A 25,724-nucleotide genomic window follows, 5' to 3' on the forward strand; every position below is an offset into this window, starting at 1 on the left:
TATTCAGTTCTCTCTCTCTGTCTCTCTGTCTCTGCCTCTCTCTTTCTCTCTCTCTCTCTCTCTCTCTCTCTCTCTCTCTCTCTCTCTGTTTCTCTGGCCCACATGGAGTGGGATTCAGTTTAACATTTTTAGAACTGTGGTTCCCATAACAACCAAGCAGGAACTGTTGTCTGTGAAATGTAGCATGGGCACACATGCACACATGCACACACACATACACAAATACATGCACACCCACATACATACACATGTGCACTCATACATGCACAGTGTACATCCACATGTACACACATGCATGCATTCGGACATACATGCACTTACAAGCATGCTCATATGTGCATATGCACAGGTATACACCTGCATTCACATGCATGTGTACATACATGCACAAAAGCACATGCATACAGGAGTATGCCCCAAATTGTTTCTGCATATTCACAGGAGGCACAGGGTGAGGACAGACAAACATCACTAGAACAAAGGTAGAACGAAGACAATATATGGATATTTTTGGCTGTATGCATAAGCATGTGGATTTAGGGAACCTGCATTTTGGCAGGGGAAGGCTCAGTGGAATTAACACAGCAAAAGGGTGGCAGGAAGTCACTGTATTTAACCACAGATTTTGGAATTTGGTAACTTGAGTTCAGGTCCTGACTGTGCCATTTTTTGAGCTCTTAACTTTAGCTTTCCCATCTGTAAAGTGGGGATAATAATAATACTTACCTGATAGGTTTATTAGGATGATGGAATAATATGCAGAAAAATGATTAGTATAATGCTTGCCACTTGGTTAATAGGAGCTGTTACCATTTAGGTCTTAGGAGAAGTGATTCCTCATTCCTTTCATCTAAGACTTTCTGGAGGAGGAAAGAAATTGAGGAACTTGGGGGAGGAGGAGACTATGTGGGGGAGGTGCGAGTTTGACTTGATGGGCCACTATTCAGCCTCAGTCCTTATTAAATTTGCCTCTCTCCAAAAGTCACCTGCCAAATCTACAAATGATCCTTTCTGAAACTAAATACCCAATGCCTCTGCCTTAGCAGAAGTAGGATGGGGTCAAGGAAAGTCCTCATCAGCCTATTGGAGAATCCTGGGGCTATGCTGGATTTCTGCTCTGCTGCAGCCAGACTGCCACTCATGGCCTTGGCACTCATCCCGGCCCAAGCCCGTCCCTGTGCCTTTGCCCATGCACTACTCCTAGCATGAAATGCCATCTCTCCTTTTCCTCATCCAAACCCCAACTCTGTCCTGGGCTTGATTTCTCAGGTCCCACTCAGCCCTTGGTGTATTTCCTCCAAGCCTAGGACTGCCAGGTTCTTCCTGCTTCAACAACTGGATAAGGGCTTAAGCCAAGGGCAGGGCCTTCTCCCCTAACCAACTTCCAGGTGGGGTTGGGTGGGAAGGAGCCAGGGCGAGAGGCCACTGCCCCTTTTCCCCCACCTCTGAGTCAGGCATTGGATTTGTGATGGGGACATGTGCTCCTAGATGGCACCCTGGAGGGCGAGATACACCCACGCAGCCTGGCCGCAGCCACTCCCAGCTCCCCTGGTTCCCTAGGGATGCCCAGAGGGAACTGACCCAAGCAGTCTCCGTGGAGACCACGTATGTGACCCGAGGTCACCAAGTGCACAACCCAGGGGGCAGCCCACGAAGTCACTTAGGGACGGTGGCGCATATCCCAGGAGTAGTACTTCAGCGCGTCTTCCCACTTCCGATCCCATAGAACTGCCCACCCCAGGATTTGCCCTGAATGGGGAGGCTCAGTCAAGAGTGGTAGGGGTTAGGGCGGAGAGGTTCGACTCAAGGGTGGGCAGCAGAGGCCACAACCGGAGGTGCCCAGAGCAGGGAGAGTGTACAGGGAAGACGGAACTCAGGAGGAGCGCGGCCCGAGCAGTCCCTGCACCCCCAGGGCGGCGCCGCGGACCCCTCCCCCATCGAAACCACCTTCAGAGGGAAACGTGGGGTCCCGGCGCAGCCGCTTCTGGTGGCATCTGCCGCTCCCCAGCTCGCAGGAGAGCCCGCCCCGGAGGAGGGGCCGGCTCCGCCCCACCTCCTCACTACCTCCCTCCCTCTTCCCTTCCCTTCCTCCGGCCGCGCGCCCCCTCCTCCCGCCTCCTCCTCCATCCTTCCCCTACCCGGTTTGTGGGCCCCTCCCGCTGCGACTGACTGGGAGGCTTGGCCGCCCTCGCCCCGAGAGGGAGGCGGGGGCGCAAGCCGCGGCGGCCACCCGAGGCTGCAGAGGGGGACGAGATCCGAGGCCCCGAGGCGGCCCTGCATCTGGACCAGGCACGCGGGGGCTGCCTCTGCACCCCGGCCGAGGGCCGCGGGGCCTGGCCTCGCCGTGGGGTGGAGAGGTAAGGGCGAGTCGCGGGCGCGCTGCAGGATTGCTCCGGGAGAGAGGAGGCAGGGAGGACCCCAGCCGCTGCCTCCTCCTCCTCTTCCCCCACAACCCTCTGGAGGCCCGGAGGCTGCTGGACCAGGCCAGGCCAGAGGCAAAGAAGGGGTTAATTTAAGGAATTAAAATCAGAACAATTTGAGACCAGGCTTCCCATCCCCCACCCCCTCGCCAGTCGCTCCCCGAGCCAGGTTGGGGGGCGGGGCGGGCTCCAAACCTCTGGGGCTGTGGACCTTGGAGAGCTGGGGCCTTAGGGAGGGAGGAGGAGGCGCGCCCTCAAACCCCAGCCCTCCCCACCTGCTTCTGAAAGATGGGGGAGGGACTTGGTCTTCAGGCCTGGCTAGGCACCTGTGCGGGTGTCTGAGGGTGGGAGGGTTTGGGTGTCTGTGTGCGTGCTGGTGTGCACGTGTGATGGTCTGAAGGTGTGCATGTGTGTGTCCGCATGTAGCTGTCTCCTCATATCCCGGGTGCCGCTGCCGGTGACTGTTCCCACAGTGATCTGGATGCGTGTGCCCCACTGCATTGCTTTGCATGTGAGTGTGTGCCACGGCGCCTGTGTGCACTTTACACCGTCTGCCTGTGAGTAGGAGTGGGGCCTGCTCTCTCCCTAGGTTGAGTCCGCAGCGAGGGGCCCAGATGGTTTTCTGGGTGTGGGATCCAGGTGCTGGAGCCATGTGTATGTGACCTTGGGAGGTGTGTGCATTTGCAGGAGCGGGAGATGAGGGGGAGCTTAGAACAGAAAGGACAGTGTCAGGACTGCCAGGAAGCAGAGGACTGAATGCATTGACTTTTGTGGGTCTTCACCAAGCTGGAGTGACTGCTCTGGGAGGTACACATGGTAGGACCACAGCCTCAGGTGTGGAGAGCCAGCGACCCCACCTTCTTGGGGGATTCAGAGGAATTTGGAGTCAGGGGGACTTCCTTTATTCCCCATCCACAGGGACACCTCCAGCTGCCTCCCCTTCTTTAGAATACCTCTCCCACCTGCTGGCAGATGTCTCCTGAAAGCACTGAGGTTAGAGCTTCATTTCTTTGAAGCTACTATTAACATTCAAATCTTTCTCCCCCATTTCTGTAATTTCTACCTTCTCTGCTCCTTTCCTGCATGTGGATTTTATATGAAAAGAGGGAGAAAGTGTTGTTGGGCCCGGACAGCCAGTGGGAGGGAGAGATGTCAGTGATATGGTGGGGAGTTGGGGGTAGGGGAGATGACCATAAAAACCAAGCTCTGCTAACTTCTCACTTTTGCCTGATCTTCATTTAACAGAGAAAGGGACAGAGAAGGGGAGTTTGTTGACACCCACACACCTGTTCCTAGATTTAGGGATGCCTCGCTTGTTTTTGTTTTGGGAATATTTGTAGCAGAAAGGGGCCAGGGTTATTGAAAGGTTATTGCCATTCTGCCTTTGAAGTCCCTGGACTTTCCTACCACTCTGGTAGCATACCACACCCTTTATTTATTCATTCAACAAATATTTATTGATTGCTACTATGGGCCAACCTGTAAATATTCTAGTGTTGGTGTGACATTCTACTCCCAATGACAAGGAACATAGTGTTGGGACACTATGAGCATGGATTTCAAAGTCAAGTGGTACTGGGTTCAAACCTTAGCTTGTCATTGTTTCAGCTATTCACTGGTGTGTAACAAACCTCCCCAGAATACAGGGGCTTAAAACAGTAGTGATTTATTACTTCTCATGATCTGTGGGTTGGTGTGACTGTGGCTGTGGGCTCACTTGGCACCTCTCAGCTTCATTGAGAGACTGGCTGGAAAGGAATACCAAGATGACCTTTCATCCTTTAGGGTCTCTCTGTACATGGCATCTATCTAATTATTCAGTCGTCTAGCTCAAGATTTTACATGGCAGCTGGATCCCAAGAAGAAGTATTCTAAAAGGATAAGCCCTAAGGTACAAATGCTCATCAAATCTCTGCCTGCTTCAGGCTTGCTAATATCTTATTGGCCAAAGCAAGTCACGTGGCCAAGCTCTAAGTCAATGTGGGAGGGGTTGGCTTACAACTTGGAGGTTGGCTTCAAACCACAGCAAAGCACCACTCAATTAGCCCCACAAGCAGTACACACAAAGGGCAGTCTCAACAGGCACCAGAACCCGCTGGGGTAAACCACACTCAGTGGGGTAAGCCTCCCTCATAGCAGCCTATAAGCTGTAGACATGGCCAAACCCCACAGCCAGTTAACCTGAGGGTCAATATCCCTCACTGGCATGCCAATAGCAACCAAGGCTCAACTATAACAGGAGGGAACACACAAGCCACACAAGGGACACCTCTGGAGCACCCGGCTCAGGTGACCAGGGAGACTGTACCACTGGGCCCCATAGGACACCTACTATGTAAGGCCACCTGGCCAAGACTGGGAGACATATCAAATCTACCTAATACACAGAGATAAACACATAGAGGCAGCCAAAATGAGGAAACAAAGCAATGCGTCCCAAAAGAAAGAACAGGAGAAAACTCCAGAAAAAGAACTAAACAAAATGGAGACAAGCAACTTACCAGAGTTCAAAACAATGGTTATAAGGATGCTCAAGGAACTTAGTGAGAACTTCAACAAAGAGATGGGAAGCATGAAAAAGGACATACTCGTAGGAACCATAAAAAAGAACCAGTCAGAGGTGAAGACTACAATAACTGAAATGAAGAATGTACTAGAAGGAATCACCAGCAGACTAGATGAAGCAGAGGATCGAATCAGCAATTTGGAAGAGAAGGTAGCAGAAAACTTCCAATCAGAACAGCTAAAAGAAAAAAGAATCGAAAAAAAATAGGATAGTTTAAGAGACCTCTGGGACAACATCAAGCATAACAACATTTGCATCATAGGGGTACCAGAAGGAGAACAGAGAAAGTGAGATTAAGGATCTATTTGAAGAAATAATGACTGAAAACTTTCCTAACCTGGCAAAGGATTCAAAGCTGGAAGAGTCAGAGACACCAGTGAGAAAAGGTATCAATGGTCCAGATAGAAGAAGATACTAGGTCTGGAGCAGTGGCTATAGGAAAAGCAAGACATAGAGTCAAATATTTAGAAGATAGTATTGACAAAAATCAGCAACTGATGAACTCTGAGGGGGATTTTGAGAATTCAGCGATGCCTTTGGGGTTGCATTCAGGGTGCTGAGTAGATAATGAAGATGTTGGTCAAGAGGAAGAACATGAGAAAGCAGGTCTCATGGTGAGTATTGTGGTATTGTGAATTCACTATTAGTGTATTACACTCTGAGCCACCTACATTGGAATAGCCATTTCGTCCTCTCCCGCTCTACTTGTTGCTTCTAAAAAGCACTTAAAAAGAAAAAAGAAAAAAAAAAGAATTGCTATAAATTTCAGGTCTAAGGCATCGAGTTATCTGCCTCGGGCTAGCAGAAGTGATGGTATAAGTTAGAATTACATTATCTCTAACAAGCATTTAAATATGTTCAGGTATCTCTCATCTTAACTACTGCTTCTGGATTCTGCCATGCTGCCTCCTCCCCTTCACAGTTGAGTTTCTGTGTCCATTCACTGTCTGTACTCACATCCTTACCTCACTGTCTCCTCAACCCACATTAGCCAGGCTCATCAAAGCAACCCTCTCTAAAGTTGCCAGTGGACCTTTTTTTTTTTCCACCTCTGCTCTGACTCGTCAACTCCTGTTATTTCCACTGTTACATAAACTATTGACTTGACATCTTCTCCTCCCTAACGTTTCCTGCCAGAATTCACATTTCTGCTGCTTGTTCTTAGGAACTTCTTGATTCTTCTCCCTCCCCTGCCTCTCTGTGGGTCTACCTTTCCCCCTGCTCTCCTCTCTCTGTACCGTCCTCCCTGGTTTTGCTCATCACTTTTGTTTGTATGTTCAAATTGCCAAAACTGTATTTTCGGCTCCATATTGCGAACTATATACTGAACATCTCTACTTCCAATGCCCACTGGAACCTCAAACTCATGGAATCTACAACCAAAGTGATTCTCTCTCTCCCAAACCTGCCCTCCTTTTCCCTCTTTACTGAACCACATCTCCATCTACCTAGATGCTCCAAACCCAAACCTGAGACTGATCCTTGGCCTTCCCTCTCATACCTTCCACAGTCATTCTGTCACCAAACCTTCTCCACTCTGTCCCTTAATTGTTCCCATATCCATCCTTCTCCCCATTTGCACTCCTGCTACCTTGGTTAACAATTTCTACTTCCAGTGTTCCAACAGCCTTTTTCCTGTAGTCCATTCTCTGAACTGTGCCTGATTAAGTCCTTGCCATTCCATCATTCCACAACCAACCCCCCAATTCCTCAAGCTAAGTTAATTGTAGAATCCTGTGCCAGCCTCTTGCATAGCATTATTTCATGGCTATATCATCCAAAATCTCAGTCTGCCCCAGGAGATCACAAGCTGTTTGAAGACAAGGATTGGATCTTGTTGGTCTGTGCGTCCTCAACATACCTAGCACAACACCTGGCATAGTTCTTAGTACCTACAGAGCAGGTACTCAGTAAATGTACACTGAGTGGATCCATGTTGGAATAGAGCTTAGGAGAAAATTCTAGGTTAGAAATATAGATTTGCAAGAGTATCAATTAGGACTTTTGATTATAAGTGCAGAAATCCAACCCAAACTATTTTAAGCCAAAAAAAAAAAAAATGGAGGGAGGACTGTCTCTCTAGCTCTTGGCTCTGCTTTACTCTGAGTGTTGCCACATTTTTTCCCCCAAACCATGCATGAGTTTTCTCCATGTGGGGGTTGCACAAGAACTTAGATTTATCATCATAGCATGTGATCTTGGGGAGACAAAAGGACCCCTTAATCTTTCATATAAATTCCCAGTGAAGGACTCTGTTGACTCAGCCTGAGGAATGTACCCATCCCTGGGTCAATCATTATGGCCAAGAAGATGGGGGGACTGTGATTGGCCAGGCCTGGATCACGTGTCCACCCTATTAGATTTGGTAGCCCCATCAGAACCACATGGAGTGGGGGAGTGGTAGCTGTCAAAGAAAGGACAAGATATTGCTATGACTAAAAGATGATGAAGAGTTACTGAGCAGATAAAAATCATAATGTCTACTGCAGAAATTCTCAGTGACCATGTGGTAGTGGAAGCCATGAAAATGCAAAATTATCTGTTTCTGGCAGAGTCAACATGTGAGAATGTGAGAGTAGACAGGAACCAGAGAAGATACACATCTTGAGATGGTTGGTCTCATTTAAGGGGATGAGGCTCACATACCTGAAAGCCTTAAAAAAAAAAAAAGAAAAGAAAAAAAAGATAATATCTCTGATTGGTTCTTCCACCCAAAGAAAACTTTGCACTGGATTTATCAAAAGTAGACTTGAGATAGGCATCTCAGATGGGGTAAGGAGCATAACAGGTCCTGGGCATACTGAGGAGGCAGGGCTGTAAAAGGAGGCAGGTCTTAGGGCTGCAGAGGTTGCTGATTTGGGAAGACTAGAATACAAAGGAAAATCTTCAACTGTTCTGTCATGGTGCACGTAGTACAGGATTGTGATGGAATCTGAACAGATAACACTTCTGTTTTTCTTTTACTTCCTCTCCCTCCTCCCCTTGCCTCTATCACTTTCTTGCCTGCATTCAGGCAAAGCCTCATATTAATGCCGAGGAGGTATGGACATCTAGGCAAAAACATGCCTAAGAATCATTCATAGTCATTCCTCAGATCCAGCAAATGGAGGGAAATTCTGGGGCTGGCCTCAGGTGAAGAGCCACCTGGACCTACAAGCCCCTTCCTTCCTCTACCTTGCACACACACAGGCCTGCACCCCCAGACTTTCCCCTTCCCCTACTCTAGCAGGGTGCTATGCAGGCAAAGGGTACATGGGGAGGGGAGGAAGGCCCTGAAAGATGCCCCCACCAGCACTAGCTGGGATGAACAGGCACACACAGTGCCCCGATCCCAGGCTGCCACACATTACAGAATAACCCTGTTCCTGAACAGTCGTGTGTGTGTGAACTGAATTCTATTTATAATATCCCTGGTCACTTTGCCAACTTCTTCAGTTGTATCTATAGTTATTAGTCTATCCAGGTTTTCTATTTCTTCTTGAGTCAATTTTGATAATTTATATTTTCCTAGAAAAGCATTCAGTTCATCCAGATTTTCAAAATTTGGGGCCAAGAGTTGTACCTGGTAGCAGTTCAGTAATGTGAAAAACATCTTCTCTGTTGGTTATAGCCCTTTTCTCATGATAGTGTGATGTATTTGTTTTCTGTCTTTCTTCTTTCTCTTTGAATTTATCAGAGGGCTATTTATTTTGTTGGTCTTTTCAGAGAACCATCTTTTGGATTTACCTCTCAAGGCAACTTTTGGGGTTTTAATATAGCTAGAGGAAGGCGATGGTAGAACAATTAATAAATATTAGTTTTTTAAAAAAGAAATTTAAGTCCCTGTCTTATACAGACTGGTATTTTGGGGAAAAATAATATGATACCTAGGATTTGCTCAAAATTATCCATTGGTGGGGGTGGGGGAAGTATGAAGCAGGGGAGCAATATACATACAGATGAAAGAAAACTGGCCATGAGTTGATAACAGTTGAAACTGGAAGATAGGTTGCATAGAATTCATCATCATATTCTATTTTTGAATATGTATGAAAATGTCCATAACAAAAAAATTGGTTTGTTTGTTTTTTTAATCCTTGTCTCACCACATATACCAAAATTTTCTAGATGGATTAAAACTCCAATGTATAAAAGGAAACCACACCGCTTAAGGTATTTGCATGATACCAACACCCAGTGGTCCCAGGTCCATAGCAGGGTCCACATGCTAGGCCAGGTGGCGAGGATGAGGTTCCCTGCCCCCAACTGGCTGTCTGATTCTGCTGTCTCAGAGCTGCCCTAGTCCCTTGTGCTCTGTGGCCACTGAGGACCCCTGAGGAGTCCCCTCCCATTGGAGCAGGTTTGGTGGGTGGGGAACCTTAGGGGCTAAGTATTCCTGGGCCTTTGTTTTCCAGGTTTGCTTTTTTTTTTTTTTTCCTGGCAATACAATTCCCTTAATCATTAGGAAGCTTTCAGTCAATTTGCATTCAGTCATCCCCAGAGCTATTAACCAAACTAGAGACCTCACTGGAAGTTATAATTCTTGAATGGAGTCCCTGGTGATGGTGTTGTAGAAGGAGGAGGGGTTGTCTCTTAGCAACAGGCCTTGGTGCTCTGCACATCCCAGGAGCCCACAGTTCTGTGGCCTCTAGCTAGGCTTCTGCCACAGGGCAATTCAAACCCTACTCTAGGGTAGGAGGCAGAGTTCATTTGCCCCATCCCACTCAAGCTGCCTCCCATTGGGAGCCTGCTTATAATGGAAGCAATGGGTTGCCTCTGTCAAACTGGGGGTGCACAGCAGGAGGGGTTGAGAAGGGTCTGAGGAATCAATAGCCTCTCAGGCCCCAAGCTTGTCTCCCTCTGTGTTTCCAGCCTCCTTGTCTTTGCTTGAGCTGACTTTAGCTAGAAGCAGAGAACTGCCTCTTAATTATCTGACTCTCAGCCATATTGGATTACTGGCCTCAGGCAGAAAGGGCCTCTCTGAGCAAAGCAGCATTTTCTTCCTTTTTGCTTTCAGATGGGCCCCTTTCAGCCAGAGTGAGTCTGCTTCTTCTTGGACCTTACTGGGGCCATGGGAAAGGTCCTACCCCAACATCGTGACATTTTTCTGTAAGTCCCCTCAAGTTCCAGCCTTGATAGGAACATGATTTGAGTTCCAGAGGCGGTGGGAGAGTTTAATCAGCTGCTTTGTTACTATGAAGCAGGGTTCACCAACTTCTGAGTGGGGGAATTGGTAGTATCTTACTCTCCACCTCAGTTCATCTAATTCCTTCTTATGGTATATTGCTTTTTAAAAATTCCATTTCTGATTCTGATTTCTGGGTTACGACTTTTTCCTGGTTCAAGTAACAGACCCAGCTCCAACTGGCTTAAACAAAGAAGGGAATTGATTGGCTCACAGAATTGAACAGACCAGGATCTCAAACAGTGACTATGAGGATTCTCTTTCTCCATCTCAGTTCTGCTTGTGTTGGCTTCATTCCCAGGTGCTTCCTCTCAAAGATGGCCCTCCCCATCAGCATTGAAACCTGAGCCCACAGAGCATGTTTTCTCCCAGGAATCCCAAAGAACTCCTGGAGAAATGGCTCATTGACTCAACTTGGGTGATCTGTGCCCATCCCAGGACTCTGATCATCCAGGCCTGTATCACATTCTTACCCCTGGAGCCAGGGGTGGACCATCAGCTCCCACCCAGATTATGTGGACTGAGAAAGTTGGGAAGGATGATTCCCCAAGGTCAATGTAGGGTGCTGTTCTCAGGAGGAGAACTAGGTTCTGAGCTAGCAAAGGGAACAGACATCCATCCATACTTCCATGTGGAAATGCCAAAGCAAAGGGAACTCAAGAGCAGGTTAGGATAGAGAGGCAAAGCTGAAACTCAGTGGCTTACAGGTATGAGTTAACCTGTGGGGGCGAATCAGACTGCCTGGGGAAAGGATAGAGGCATGAAGGCAGATCTCCCATCAGGAGACAGGAAGATTAGGAAGGCACCAGAAGAGGGGGTCAGAGAACCCAAGTGGGGCAATAGCCTATGAAGACGGAGGGGTCAGGAGTATCAGCCAAGGGACAAAGTGGGTGAAGACCCTTGATGACAACTGAATTGTCTGACTAGCAGACAGTCTGATCTGGCGGAACACAGGGACAGCAGCAGGCAGTCAGGAAGGAGAACTGCAGTGAGGAATGGGGTAGAGATCCCACAAGGCAGGGGAGGGGTGACCAAGACCAAGGGTGGGATTCCAAGGAGGGTGGTGGCTTGTCCCAGAAGGGGCCCAGGGAGGACAAATATTGTGGCCTTTGGAGCAAAGAGCAGGGCAGGGGCACTTACTGGAGACCAACCTAGCAAAGAAATCTGAGAAAAGAACTCAGGTGCCTGGAGTGGCAGGGATGGGTGTGGTACGGAAGTAGGGACAGGAACAAACAGTGACACACACAGAGATATCATCAGATGAGGTGACGTCTTGGTCACTGCAACATGGTACCAATAGTCCAGGCTATCTTATGGATGTGGTTTGCATGACATGGAAATAAGCATCTTCTTTTAAGGATATATATATTTTTTGAGCTATAACATACGTGTAGTGAATGAAGTACATATATGCACTGATCTTAAGTATACAGCTTGATTGTTTACATATGCATACACCAGTATAACTACCACGCATATCAAGGTATAGAACATTTTCAGCATCCCTTCTGCCCCTTCCCAGTCCATAGAGCCCCCAGGGGTAACCTCTGTTCTGACTTCGTCATCTTTAGTTTAGCCTGTTCTTGGACTCCACATATACGGAATCCTGCAATATGCACTCCGAGCTGGCTTCTTTCATGTTACATAACATTGAACGGATTCATCCATGTTGTTGCATGCACCAATGGTTCCTTTTCTTCCTGGTGGGTAATATTCCATTATGAATATACCACAGTTTATTCATTCTACTGGTGATGGGCACTTGAATTATGCCCAGGTTGGAACTATTATAAATAAAACTAATGCCTTTTTATTTTCTTAAAGAATTCTCCTTCTTTCTCACTTGTTCATGGACAGGCCCTCGCACAGGTACCACAGCAGGCCAACCCTTCTCTGGGAGGTCAGGCCATCGGTCTCCCCTCGCCCCTCTCTTCTGGACACATGTTTTCTGGGGAAGGCAATTTCTTTACCAGTGGGGGAATACGGGGGTGGGAGGAGGGGGAAGAGGGATACCCCCCTCCAAAGACTTACTCCTTCTCTTCTAGCCTCCTGGCCCCTGGCTGCGGGCACCCTGAGCCTTCCAGATCCTGCAGGGGGTCTCGCCCACAGCGCCCCATGAGTGCACCCGGCTGAGTGGCGGGGGCGGCCGCGGTGGAGCCCGGGCGCCGCGGGGGCAGCGGGGCCATGGCCTCGCTGGACCTGCCTTACCGCTGCCCCCGCTGCGGGGAGCACAAGCGCTTCCGGAGCCTGTCGTCACTGCGCGCGCACCTGGAGTACAGCCACACCTACGAGACGCTCTACATTCTCTCCAAGACCAACAGCATCTGCGACGGCGCTGCTGCTGCGGCCGCCGCCGCGGCCGCCTCAGGCTTCCCGCTGGCGCCAGAGCCCGCCGCCCTGCTGGCCGTGCCCGGCGCCCGGCGCGAGGTCTTCGAGAGCACGTCCTTCCAGGGCAAGGAGCAGGCAGCCGGGCCATCTCCCGCCACTCCCCACCTGCTGCACCACCACCACCACCACGCGCCCCTCGCTCACTTCCCCAGCGACCTAGTGCCCGCCAGCCTGCCCTGCGAGGAGCTGGCCGAGCCGGGCCTCGTGCCCGCTGCTGCCGCGCGCTACGCGCTGCGCGAGATCGAGATCCCGCTGGGGGAGCTGTTCGCCCGCAAGTCCGTGGCCTCCTCGGCGTGCTCGACGCCCCCGCCTGGCCCAGGCCCCGGGCCTTGCCCCGGGCCCGCGTCGGCCTCACCTGCGTCTCCCTCGCCCGCTGATGTGGCTTACGAGGAGGGCCTGGCGCGCCTCAAGATCCGTGCGCTGGAGAAGCTGGAGGTGGACCGGAGGCTGGAGCGGCTGAGTGAGGAGGTGGAGCAGAAGATCGCGGGCCAGGTGGGCCGGCTGCAGGCCGAGCTGGAGCGCAAGGCGGCGGAGCTGGAGACGGCGAGGCAGGAGAGCGCGCGGCTGGGGCGCGAGAAGGAGGAGCTGGAGGAGCGTGCGTCTGAGCTCTCGCGCCAGGTGGACGTGAGTGTGGAGCTGCTGGCCTCGCTCAAGCAGGACCTGGTGCACAAGGAACAGGAGCTGAGCCGCAAGCAGCAGTGAGTGGCCCGCGGGGCACTGTGAGTGGGTGTGCCCGCGAATGTTCCTGACTGGGTGACCGTATATGTCGCTGTGCCTCTGCCGCCACTGTGTGTGGCTATGAGTGTGTGTGTCTGTGTATGTGGCCATGGTTTCTGGGATTTGTGGCCAGGAGCATGCAATAGTGGTGTATGTGGGGGCCAAGAATGTCATGACTGTGTTTAAGATTGTGAGTCCAAGGCAGTATGACCGTACATAAAGACTGTTTCAGATGTAAAGACGTAAAGGCAGTATGGCCTTCTGTAAAGACTGTTTCTCTTCTCTATTCTCGCACCCAAGGACAGCTACTGCATTGTGGCACCAGATCCTCTTCCCTTTTGCCTACTCAAACACATAGCGCAATTCTCCCCTCTCCCTTTGCGCTCATCAAATTTTCCCTATCTACTGTATCATTCCCTAAAGCATATAAACATAAGCTCATTTCTTCCATTGGACATAACCCTACCTCCCCCCTTGACCTACTGCCTGTTTTCTCTCCTCCTTACGGAACAACTCTCAAGTTCATCTTCCTTGTCTCCAATTTCTTTCCCCACATTTTCTCTTGAACCCACTCTGATCAGATGTCCACCTCCACCACTGTCCTCCATGTCACCAACAAGCTTCAAGTTGCCAAGGCGCAGCCATCTTACTTGGCCCATCAGCAGCATTTGACACAGCTGATCCTGGAAATGCTTTCTTTACTTGGCTTCCAGGATACTCTCTCTGGACCTCCTTCTATCTTTTGTCTGCTTCTTCTCAGTCTTCTTTGCTGGTTTCTCCTTATTTCTTTGGTCTTTAAATGTAGAATTATGAAATATATAGATGTTATTTATCTGTCCCCATAGTGATATAAGCTCCACGGGGGCAGGACTTTTTCTCTGCTTTGTTCACTGCTCTGTCCCCAATACCTAGGACAGTGCCTGGCACTGAGAAGGTGCTCAGTGTTGAGTGGATGCATGAACAACTCAATGTGTTTGGGAGTAAATACTCTCATGACTCTTAAGTGTGCCGCATGTACATGCAACTCGTGGAGGTTGGTGCAACTGGAGGTATGCTTCTCCATCTGAGAGCGTCTCTGAAAATGTGTGTGTGTGTTTGTGTTGGTGGGACCATGCTTGTCTCAGACTGCGTGTGCCTGTGAATGGACATAATCTGAGTACAGGTCCATCATTGTGCGTACATGGCTGTGTACTAAGTCTGTGTTTCTGGAGGGGGGAGGTGGCTGTTTGTGACTGAGTATACCTATGAGTATTTCTGTGGGGAGCAGGATGTCTAGTTTTGTGTTTGGAGCTGGATGGGTGGCGTGTGAGTGTTTAACTTGGAGTGTATGCTGGCATTTCTGTATGTGCCATTGTCTGGGGCAGTGTGCCTGGACCTGCTCTGCATGTACCCATGTAACCATGAGCAGATACCGCGGGCAACTGTGCCCATGTCACTCCCCACTGGCCAGGGCCTCCTCCAGAGGGTGGGCAGGTAGCCAGGGGGAGGCACTTGGGTAAGAGACTGCTCCGGGCCCAGGGAGGTGGTGCAGATCGATCAGTTCCTGAAGGAGACGGCGGCCCGGGAAGCCAGCGCCAAGCTGCGACTACAGCAGTTCATTGAGGAGCTCCTTGAGCGGGCTGATCGTGCTGAACGGCAGCTCCAGGTCATCAGCAGCAGCTGTGGCAGCACACCAAGTGCCAGCCTGGGCCGTGGAGCTGGGGGAAGTGGCGCAGGGCCCGGGACCCGGGGACCAGGCAGATTGGTGAGTTCCTCCCTGCCTTCCCTTCTCCACCCACACACCTGGCCCCCACAAACTCCCCTCACATGTGGCCTGACATCCCCCCTATAATGCTCCATGCTTCCCTTCTTTGGGTCTCCCCCATGAGCAGATTCCAATAGGGGACGGAAGTAGGGGTCTAGGAACAGAGAAGCCCCTCTGATTGGGCAAAAGTGCAGGCCCCAAGGCTGTAGTGCGGTGTGATTCATGGGCCCATCTATGCCCATCCCTGTAAATGAGAACCCAGGAGCCACAATCCGGGTCTGGGGTGCTGGGTGGCTGTGGGGAGGGGGTTTGGTGAGCCTGCCTCTCTGGGCTGTCTGTCTGTCTATTTGTCCATCCTTCCCAACTGTTTTCCTTCTTTCTCCTCTCTTCTCTCCATCTTGTACCCTGTTTCTCCTGCTCCTTCTTTATCCTCTTGCCTCCTCTGCCCTACCCCCATCCCTTTCCCTCCCGCTCTGGGGGCCCACAGCGAGAACACCACGCAGGCCCGGCCATGCCTAGCACATATGCGGTGTCACGGCATGGCTCCTCTCCCAGCACAGGGTAAGCCTTGGGCCTGGCCCGCCCCACGCAGCCCACCCTCACCCTGGAAAATTCCGCTGGCCCACTGGATGGCTGACCTGTCTGGGGGCTTGGCTCCTCCTCCCCCCATCCTCCTTGGGGGGTCACCTCTATCTGCCTTTCCACACTCAGAGGGGGCTCTTGGAAAGTAGGGTGGGTGGGGTGCCCTTTGCTGGTGGTAGGGATAGCCTGGGAAGTTCGGGTAGGCCTGGTGCCCCTCCCTTCTCACTCCTTACTGTCTGGTCCACCCGACCCCAGGGCCTCTAGCCGTGTCCCAGCTGCATCCCAGAGCTCAGGATGCTATGACAGTGACAGTCTGGAGTTGCCCCGGCCAGAAGAGGGGGCCCCAGAGGACAGTGGCCCTGGGGGCTTGGGCACACGGGCCCAGGCTGCCAATGGTGGCTCAGAGAGGTCCCAGGCCCCTCGAAGCTCAGGCCTGCGGCGCCAGGCCATCCAGAACTGGCAGCGCAGACCCCGCCGACACAGCACAGAGGGGGAGGAAGGTGACGTCTCGGATGTGGGCTCCCGAACCACCGAGTCAGAGGCTGAGGGCCCCTCAGACACCCCCCGCCCTGGGCCTGCTATGGCTGGGCCATTGAGCAGCTGCCGGCTTTCAGGTGAGTCCTGGGCGGGTAGGCAGAGAGGCCAGCCTTTTTCACTGTGCTGGCCCTCTCAGGGGACACAGGGCCGAGGCAGTACACCTCCTGGGCTCCTGCACCTGCTTTTCCCTTGCCCCAGGCTTCCCATGACAAACTCCCTCCCACACAGTGCCCTGCAAGCCTGGGGCAGGAAATCGTGCGACAGTATTGCAGCACAGGGCACTCAGGTTGGGGATTACACAAGGATGCACATCTAAGGAGATCCATTTATATGTGGGCTCATGGACATCCACAGGAGAGTAGCTGAGTGTTGTTGACTCCAGATTCTGAAACCCCTGGAGTAGTTGTGGAGAGCACCATCCTGTGTATACACAAGACCGTACACATATGTGGATGGGTCAGGGTCAGGAGGTGAAAGGGTTCAGGTCGGGGTATATGGCTGCGCCCGTGACTGCTCTGGGCAGCCTCTCGCCTACCTTTTGTTCACAGAGGCCCAGTTTATGTCCATCCATCCCCTAGCCCTCCAAACCCTTTCCTTCTCCAAACTTGACTCAGTTGCCTCATCTAGGGGATGACTTTGGACTATGTGATGATATATGATCTTAAAAAGACTTTACTTAAGGAAAGGCCACCTTTCTCTAATTTGCAAAACTAGGAAAAGTAGGGGGAAGCAGAGGCCCCTTGTCCTTCCTCCCAAGGCTCTGGTCCCCTGCCATGGGTCTCTCATGCCTCTTCCTCCTGAAGCTCCCACCTTACCTCAGTTTCCCACCACATCCAATGCTGGCCTTTGACCCGCGACACTTGACCTTCTGGTGTTGTGCAGCCCGCTCTGAGGGAGGCAGTGCACGGGGTCGGCGAGCAGAGAGGGGCAGTCCCTCACGCTCCAATGAGGTCATCAGCCCAGAGATCCTCAAGATGCGAGCCGCCCTGTTCTGCATCTTCACCTACTTGGACACACGCACACTGCTGCATGCCGCCGAGGTCTGCCGGGACTGGCGCTTCGTGGCCCGCCACCCGGCCGTCTGGACACGGGTGCTGCTCGAGAATGCCCGTGTCTGTTCCAAGGTGCCTGTCCCTGCCCGCTGCCCCTGCCCTCCCACTCACCCCTGCTGTGAACCCACCTTCCCATCCCCAGAGTCTGGCTCCTCCAGGTGTGGTCTTTGCAACCCTTACAACACCCCAGCTCCTGCCCGGCTCCCTGAAATGCTCTCCTAAGGCCTCCTGTCCTAGAGCTGGTCCACCTCCAGCCAGCCAAGCTCAGCACCCTCATCCCCAGGTAACCCCTCTCTCCTTGCAGTTCCTGACCATGCTGGCTCAGTGGTGCACCCAGGCCCACTCGCTGACATTGCAGAACCTGAAACCCCGGCAGCGGGGCAAGAAGGAGAGCAAGGAGGAATACGCCCGGAGCACCCGGTGAGGCCACGGTGGGTGGGTGGGTGGGTAGGTGGTGCTCCTAGGGATGCCTCCCAGAGGAGGAGGTGGCCACAGCAGCTCCCTGACCTCTTGACCATCCCCAGGGGCTGCCTGGAAGCAGGGCTGGAGTCCCTGCTGAAGGCTGCAGGGGGCAATCTGCTGATCCTGCGCATTTCTCACTGTCCTAACATCCTCACCGACCGTTCGCTCTGGCTGGCCAGCTGCTACTGCCGCGCCCTACAGGCTGTCACCTACAGGTGGGTCCACCCCACCAGACGCAAGGCCCATACCCTCTTGGCCTCAGGCCCAAGGGATCCCTGGGCTCTGCAGGCAAAGGGACTCAAGACTCTGTGGCCCCAGAGAAGAGAGCAGAGGGCCACCAGGGTGGGTTGCCCCAGCTTTGTCTTTTCAACAGGAGCGCCACAGACCCGGTGGGCCACGAGGTCATTTGGGCCCTCGGTGCAGGCTGCAGAGAGATTGTCTCCCTCCAGGTGGCGCCACTTCACCCCTGGTGAGCCCTGGCAGGGATGGGGAAGGGGCAGAGTTGGGCAGGGTCTGGGGCTGAGGACTGAGCAGGTCTGGGCCCACACTATCCGTTGGTTGGGGAGACAGGTTCACATTATCAATCTGTGTTTTTAGGCATTAGGAGCAGGGCTTAAAATCCGATCTGAGGTCATCACCTGGCTTATTAGCAGTGTGATTTTGGGCAACCCAATCGTGCCTTACTTTCAAAACCTGCAAAGTGAAGGTGAAGTGAAGGGATCTGTCGACCTTATTAGGACTGTTGGTGGCTCAAATGAGTGTGTCCATAAAGCTGTAGGGCCCACAGTGAGTGCTGAGTAAACGCTAGCTGTAAGTAGACAGGTTGGTTTGGCATATGAAAGGCAGTACAGGGCGGTCAGTGTATAATGTGCAAAAGAGCTGCTTATTAGGGAATTCAGAGTGTGAGGTCACTCATGGCTCTTCAAACATATCAGGCTTTTCTGTTCCCTGCACCTTGCCTTCCAAACCCCCTCTCCACATGTCAACTCCTCCCAGATCCTCCAGTGTCCCTTCACTAACACCCTGGTACAGTCTGTCACTGCTCCCTGCCTACATTCCTACTGTACCTGTCCCAACCCCTGCTATAGTCCATTCTGCAGCCACTTCTCTGTATTCCAGTCTCCAGTAGTCTCATGGCTCTCAGGTAGAGGCTGTAAATGTCCCTTTCCACATCCCTGGTGCCAAGCACGTAGCAGACACTAGAGTGACATCCGCGGCCTGGGCCAGTGTTGAGGGATGACATGTTCAGGGAAACAGCAAGTTTGGTGTGAGTGGTGGGCAAAGCCGAGCAGTGAGTGTGGAAAAGCAGGTTCCAGCAAGGTCAGGAAGGCCTTACCTGAGGGGTTTAGAATTTTGCATTTTATCTAGAAAGTGCTGGGAAGCAATTGGGGGATTTTAGATCTTAAAGAACTGGATTGATTACATCAGATGGGTAACATTTTTTGTCCTCCCTTCATCCCTCTGTCCACTCCTTGAGGGCAGGGACCATGTCTGTATTATCACTACTATATCCCCAGTTGTTCTTGGCTCTAGTAGACACTTAGAACCACGACTGAGTGAGAGAATGTAGGAATAACTGGCTCACCGTCAGCAGCTTGGAGGATGAATTGGCAGAGAGACTAGTTATAATCTAGATGAATATTGACGGTAGTCTGAACTGTGGGTTGAAGTCTTATTTAGGAATCAGAATCCGCAGGTCTTGGCAGGAGGTGAGAGAGGAGGAGTCAGGGATGATCCCAGGTTTCTGACTTGAGCAGCTGGATGGTTGGTGGAGCCATTGCCCGAGGCGAGCCTGAAGGAAGGGCAGGCTTGGGGTACCATGCAACCAGTGGCTTCCCTGATGGTCCTTCCTGCCCCCCATTCTCCAGCCAGCAGCCCACACGCTTCAGTAACCGCTGCCTGCAGATGATCGGTCGCTGTTGGCCCCACCTCCGGGCCCTGGGGGTTGGGGGTGCCGGCTGTGGGGTACAGGGCCTGGCATCACTCGGTGAGTCTTTCCCTGGGACTGAGGTGGGGGTTAGTGGAAAGCAGGCATGGGTGCAACACTACAATCCCAGAGGGGCTAGGGGCTGCAGCCTGGGTGGTGGCGGGAGCATCAGGGCGCTGGGCAGGAGGTGACCTGGGAGTGTTCAGCAGGACCTCCCTTCTTCCTCCCTCTTCCTAGCGAGAAACTGCATGCGGCTGCAGGTCCTGGAGCTGGACCACGTGTCAGAGATCACCCAGGAGGTGGCGGCTGAGGTCTGCCGAGAAGGCCTGAAGGGATTAGAGATGCTGGTGCTCACAGCCACCCCTGTCACCCCCAAGGCCCTACTTCATTTCAACAGTGAGCGGTGGGGAATGCAGGGTGGGGTACAAGTGTCACCTCTTACCAGGCCTTGTCAGCAAGTAGCATAACCGGCTTCCTGTCGCTCTTAGTCAGCCAGCACTAGTGCTGGGGTCAGACTGACCAGAGTTCAAGTCCTGGCTTTGCCCCCAGTGGCTTCTGAGACCAGTGTGGCATTCAAGGCCTGCCAGCATCTGGTCAGATAGTTCAGCTCAATAGATGTCTGTTGCCCTGTGCTCTACCCAAGCTGGAGACGAGCGGTGGGCATCACGTGCCCCCATGTGCGCCTCCCCCAAGGGCCGGGCAGGAGAACAGATGGGCTAAGAGCACAGGCTCTGGAGCTGGACTGATCTGGGTCTCGATTCTGACTCTACTGCATATTAGCCGTGTGACTTGAGGCAAGTTACTGTACTTCTTTGAGTTCTATATCCCCATCTTCTAAGCTGATTTTCTAGAATGAATGGGAGGACTAAATGAGAGAATGTGTGTGAGCCTCCAATGACAGTTCTCAGGGGGAAGACCCCTCTCTCCCTGGACTAGACTCCAAATCATGCTTCCTCCGGCCCCACCTCCCTCCTGCCGCCCAGTCTACTCCCAGCCATCTCTTTACCTTCACTGAGGACACGGGTGCCCAGCTTGGGCTGCTCATGCCCATCGGGTGAGACCATCCTCCAGCACCATGTGGCCCCTGGCAGATCCCCATGTCCTGAGCACTGAAGGTTCCACGACCGTATTATCTCCAGCATCCTTTTCTTACCTCCCCTTCAGCCCCCAGGACCTTCTCGGCCTCCTGACCTTGCTCTTCCTCCCCTGACTTCATAGCAACATCCAGCCCCTTAAGCCCTATGCTCCCATCTTGTTTGCTCCCTGTTTCCCCTCCTCCCACGCTCCAGCCGGGACCCATCAGCCTCACGTCAGCTGCTCTGTCCTTTTAATTCATTTCCAAATGCTTAGGTCGTAGCACAACTGTCTTCTCTGCCAGGGAAGTTTCCAGAGCCCCTGCACACTTGGCTGCTGCCCACTTACCCTCCAGAGTCTACCACAGCCTCTGCTGTTCGACCTCACCTTCTACCTTCTGTTGTCCTGTTGAACCCCTGAGTAGTGTGGGTCTCCTCTCCCTTTTATGTTTCTCCTCTTTATGCCTGATACTTACTGTCTCTCAGTAGGGCTCTGATTTTATTAGTGAGAGGAGAGGAGGCAGCCCCACTGCCCAGGCCAAACATGGGTCTCCACCTTACCCACCTTTTCCCAGGCATTTGCCGGAACCTCAAGTCCATTGTGGTCCAGATTGGGATTGCCGATTATTTTAAAGAGCCCAGCAGTCCTGAGGCCCAGAAGCTGTTTGAGGACATGGTGACAAAACTCCAGGTAAGGAACTGGCTCTGAGGCCACCCAAGACCCACGTGGCTTCCCTTCGCTGGGGCTGGTGGGCTGGGTGTGTGATGGGAGGACCTGAACTGTGTGGCCCTGAGGGGCACTAACCCAGGCTTCGGTCCGCAGGCCCTGCGACGGAGGCCCGGCTTCTCTAAGATCCTGCACATCAAGGTGGAAGGCAGCTGCTAACCCGGGTGGGGGGCGGCAGGGCCCCTGCCAGCCCCACACCAGGGCACTCTCTTTGGACCTCCAGAGGGACCCTGATTTGGACTAGACTTTCAGAGGCCTAGTGTTATCCCTGGCTTCCAGGGAGGGTCGACAGTTTCCTGTCCTCCTCCTGGGACAGTGGAGCAACAGGCTTGACCCTGGGCACTGCCTCTCCAGGGCAGGGGCTTGGACAGCAGCGGCCCCCCAACCCCCACCCCAGCCTCTGGGCACAGCCAGCTAGGAGCTGAGTCACCACCAGCACCTGGTATCATTGCCCCAAGGATCTGCAATAACCACCCAGTGGCTCCTTGGCTGCTCAGGCTGCTTGGGCAGATATCCCAGTCCTGGGGCCCACCTTCCCAGGCAGGGGCCTCTGCCAGGCTCCAGGCTAGAGGGTGCTCTGCAAGGCAGCTCAGACTTGGCAAGGAGGGCTCTTCTCTCTGCCCTGCCCTGTCCCAGCCCTCTATGGGCATTCCCTTCAGACTGCCCTCCTGGGCTCTGCGTCCACATTCTCCAGGTTAACTCAGACAGGCCAAGGGGTCTGGGCATGTGGTCAGTTCAAGGTAGGGGGCAGGGGTACAGTGAGGTAGTGAGAGCGGGCTTGAAACGGCAAAATAGTCACCCAGAACTCCCCAGGACATCGAGACCATCCTTCCCAAAGGGGGAAATTGCCAGGAACAGAAAGAAGTGTTTATTGCTGTAGAAAAGACAAGACCCCTCCTCCCAGCCATCACATACCCCATGACACACCAGAGCTAAATTCCAAGCTAAAAGATGCATGTTTCCATACCTATCCGCAATCCCAAACCTCTGGAGGTGCGAGGCCCCTGCCCTGGGAAACCCTGTCACCTGTGAGAAGCTGTACCTGTCCTCAAGGGATGCCCTTCTCGTCCAGGTGCTTGGGCAGTACTCTGATGACCTCTGGGTCCCCAAGGCTATGTGGGAGGGAGGCACTGGACTGCCCTCTGTGCTGGGATCTAGGGGAGATGGGAGGAGTGTGGTTTGGCTCCCTTCCTCATCTGGCTAGCTTGCTTGAAGATGTGGCCCTGGTAGGGAGCTAGGCCCGTGGGGCCAAGAACGAGGAAGAAGACCTTCATTGGATTTGTCCTCCTCCTTGGTCTTCACTGGCCTCATGGGCTGAAGGCTCTCCTGGGGGTCTTCTACATGGGGGCAGTCCTGGGGCGCAAACCAGAGCTGCTTGGCTTAGAAGCTACAGAATGCAAGTGGGGGTTTTCACTGACCTTTACATGGTCCCCACGGGACCAGGTCCCAGCACTAAGGCTCTAAAGACTCAGGTCTCCCCAGTTCTTCCTCAGAACTCCCACAGTGGCTCAGAGGTCGTGGGTCCTGCCAATCTTCACTTGGAAAGTTCTTTCAAATGTTCACCTAGATCCATCCTAGGGTTTCCTTCTCTCCTGCACAGGACTGGCTCTCTGCTCTAACCACTGGCCCTGACAGGGACTGGGCTCCTCTAGTTTCTCAGTCCTTTCCAGGGACCCAACTTTCGGCCACAACTAGGCTTGGACATCAAGACCCAGCCTGGGTTACGCTTGCCGAGTCCTCCAGAGCTGGGTTCCAGGCTCAGCAGTGCACGCAATTTCTCTGGCTTTACATGCAGCCGTCGGCTTTTCATTGTTGATGACTTCCTCTCATAGCGTGTTCTGGCCCTGCCCTTTGAAGACCCCAAATACCAAGGGTGTCATGTTGGCAACTCCCCGTCTGATCCTGCACAAAGCCTTGGCTGAGTGGCATCCCCACCCCAGAGCAGCTAGCTGGCTCCATTGACTCCCCACTCCCTAGCCCTGTCCCCAGGAGTCACAGGAAGGAGAAGCACAACTTTTTGGGCCTGGAAGGGAAGTGGAGGTCCACTCAGGGCCTGGCTGCCCTGGGTGCATCAGTCCTACCTTCCAACTGCACCCTCTATAGCCCTGCTCCCCCTGACCCCAGGACCAGAGGTGCTGCCCTCCCTGTCTCCTGGACAAAGCACAAAGGGATGCCCTGCATGGCCAAAGCCCCTGCCCTACTGAGGGACTTTTTCTGCCCCAGGAAGCCTCCATCCCCTGGGCAGTCTTTCCTTGGGTGGGTGCCTACTGGAATGCCCAGCATCAGCCCTGGGAAAGGAAGTCGGTGCATGGGCAGTGAGCTAGAGTGGGAGAAAAGGTGCTGAATTTGAAAGCACTGATGCCAGTACTAGGTTCATGCACTCATTCATTTGTGCAGCAGCCCTGAGCGCCACCAGCACTGCGGGCAGCAGATTGAACAGGACTCCCTCTCCTACTGGTGGGAAGTTTGACTCACAGGTTTGGCTGTTTCCAGGAAACCCAAGTGCCCCACCCTGTATTTTCCGGCTGGCCAAGTGTGCGAAGGATGTGTGGGGGTGCACAGCACTCAGGTCCAAGCCTCTGCCAATGGGGGCATGGGTCACAGCACGTCCCATTGCACCTCTGCACCTGGGGCTGGCACACTTGCGTGGCCTGGCCATCATGCCTGCCCCAGGAACTGGCAAGTTAGCAGGCTCCCACCCCTACCAACTCGATGCAAATTTTTGCCTCTCATGGGGATGAGGTCCTCTACTGAGGAGGGGTAGCTTTTGTAGGCTGGGTTGCTACATGTGTTCTCTTCTTTGGCAACCATCAACTAGGGCTGAGGATGGGGAACAGGGATGGAGGGTCCTGCCATCCCTGGAAGTACCTCATCCTTCACTCACCCAAAGGAGAGCCCTCCTCCATATCTCACACCTAATGATGCAAGGAGCAATGTCAGAGAGCTAACCAAGGCAGGCCTTGCTCCAGGGGCCGCTGGCATGTGCAGAGGTCCAATGGGTGGTAGCCACTTAGTGTCCCTAACCTCTCCCTTCCATACAGCCCAGCCCCAGCACCTGGGGCCATCAGTGTACCTGGCTTGCGTACTTCATCATTTGGGCTGCCGAACAGCACTGGCAGGGAAGGGAGATGCTGTGTATGTCTGCAGCCCTGAGGGAGAGAGAGTGGGCTGCCCAGAACCATGGCTTTTCATTGGCCAGGAGAAACCACCTAAGGGCCAAGGCAGCTCATGTTTTCCTAGTCCCATGAGAATAATTTAAGCCAGCCAGCCCCTTAGGAATTGCTTCCCCACCCCCCACCCCAAAAAAAACAAAAAAGCCACCTCCTTCCCCAAGGCCTGCTGCTCCAAGGTTTGGCTCCATGCTTTGCCTTTGGGTTCTGTGCCGCTGGTCCTGGTCTCTAGTCTTCTGGGCCATAAGTAGGGAGCTACCTAGGCCCCAGTCCCTCTAAGGCGCTAAGTTGAAGACCTTTCCAGGGTGACTATTGGTGCCAAAGACCCAGTTCCTAGAGGACTTGGGGTGATAACAGTAAAGGTGGTGAGTGGGTGCAGGGCCCGAGTGCCCAGAGAAGTTAAACTGATGGATGTGTCCCAGCCTGTCAGTCGATGTGTGACTTCCCTCCCCGAGGGGCCTGACATGTCTCTTCAGCCCTACTGGCCATGCTTTCTCGCCCAGCAATGTCCCAGGCCTGCATTTCTGTATATATTGCTGTGTTACTGTGTGTATGTATTTATTCCTGGATAAGTGTGTTCATCTGCAGCCCTTGCCTGAGGATAAGTGGTAGGACTGGGTGAAGATCAGAATACCAGGGCTGACTAAGGCAACCAGCCCCTATTCCCTCCCCAACCCCTTGGGACCCTGGCCAGTCCCAAGGCTGCCCTGACAATCAGGCAGGCTCCCCAGCCTCGGCTCTGCCCTGGCAGAGGTCTTGCACTCAGGTGCAGAGGCCTGAGGTGACCTAGGCCTGCCTTGTGGCTGGTGCCAGTAGGCTTGGCTCTAGTGGGCACTGCCAGTGGGGACTTCCACAGCTGACCCCCCCAGGCCCTGCCTTCCCTGCACAGCCAGGCTGCAATTGGCCTGGGCTGTGAGAGGATAGCTTCCCCCACCCCAAGCACATCAAGCAGAGGGGTGGAGAGCATTTTTTGGTTTTGTTTCTGAAGTGGTGCCTGTACCTCCAGCCCCCAGGGGGCCTTCCCTGGCCCCACTTCTCTGCCCCATCCAGGCATCACCATCCCAGCACTTTGCTCCATGTCACCCATAGATGCCCTTCGCTGAATGTACCTGAGTGTATGTATTTAAAAAAGGACTCACATTGGGCATCAGAGAATTTATGGCTTTGTATCCAATAAAAGATGGTGAAACTGGAA

General features: G+C 53.0%; 1 protein-coding gene across 3 annotated transcripts; it reads left to right on the plus strand.

Annotated features, from left to right (window-relative positions):
- The first annotated feature begins 2,051 nt into the window (after positions 1-2,051).
- On the plus strand, positions 2,052-25,724 carry FBXO41 (F-box protein 41). 3 transcript variants are annotated; one of them, XM_019633291.1, is made up of 14 exons: positions 2,052-2,357; positions 4,206-4,311; positions 12,196-13,236; positions 14,774-14,999; positions 15,487-15,560; positions 15,837-16,195; positions 17,001-17,242; positions 17,475-17,590; positions 17,695-17,847; positions 18,006-18,101; positions 19,501-19,619; positions 19,797-19,955; positions 21,208-21,323; positions 21,456-25,724. In XM_019633291.1, the coding sequence occupies exons 3-14, from the start codon at positions 12,335-12,337 to the stop codon at positions 21,516-21,518; spliced, it is 2,625 nt and encodes an 874-aa protein (XP_019488836.1). In that variant the 5' UTR covers positions 2,052-2,357; positions 4,206-4,311; positions 12,196-12,334; the 3' UTR covers positions 21,519-25,724. The 3 variants fall into 3 exon arrangements, with proteins under 3 accessions (XP_019488836.1, XP_019488835.1, XP_019488837.1); XM_019633290.1 differs by lacking the exon at positions 4,206-4,311; XM_019633292.1 differs by lacking the exons at positions 4,206-4,311; positions 19,797-19,955.

Source organism: Hipposideros armiger, unplaced genomic scaffold, assembly GCF_001890085.2.
Source record: "Hipposideros armiger isolate ML-2016 unplaced genomic scaffold, ASM189008v1 scaffold_1274, whole genome shotgun sequence".
In the NCBI taxonomy this organism is placed as follows: Eukaryota; Metazoa; Chordata; class Mammalia; order Chiroptera; family Hipposideridae; genus Hipposideros; species Hipposideros armiger.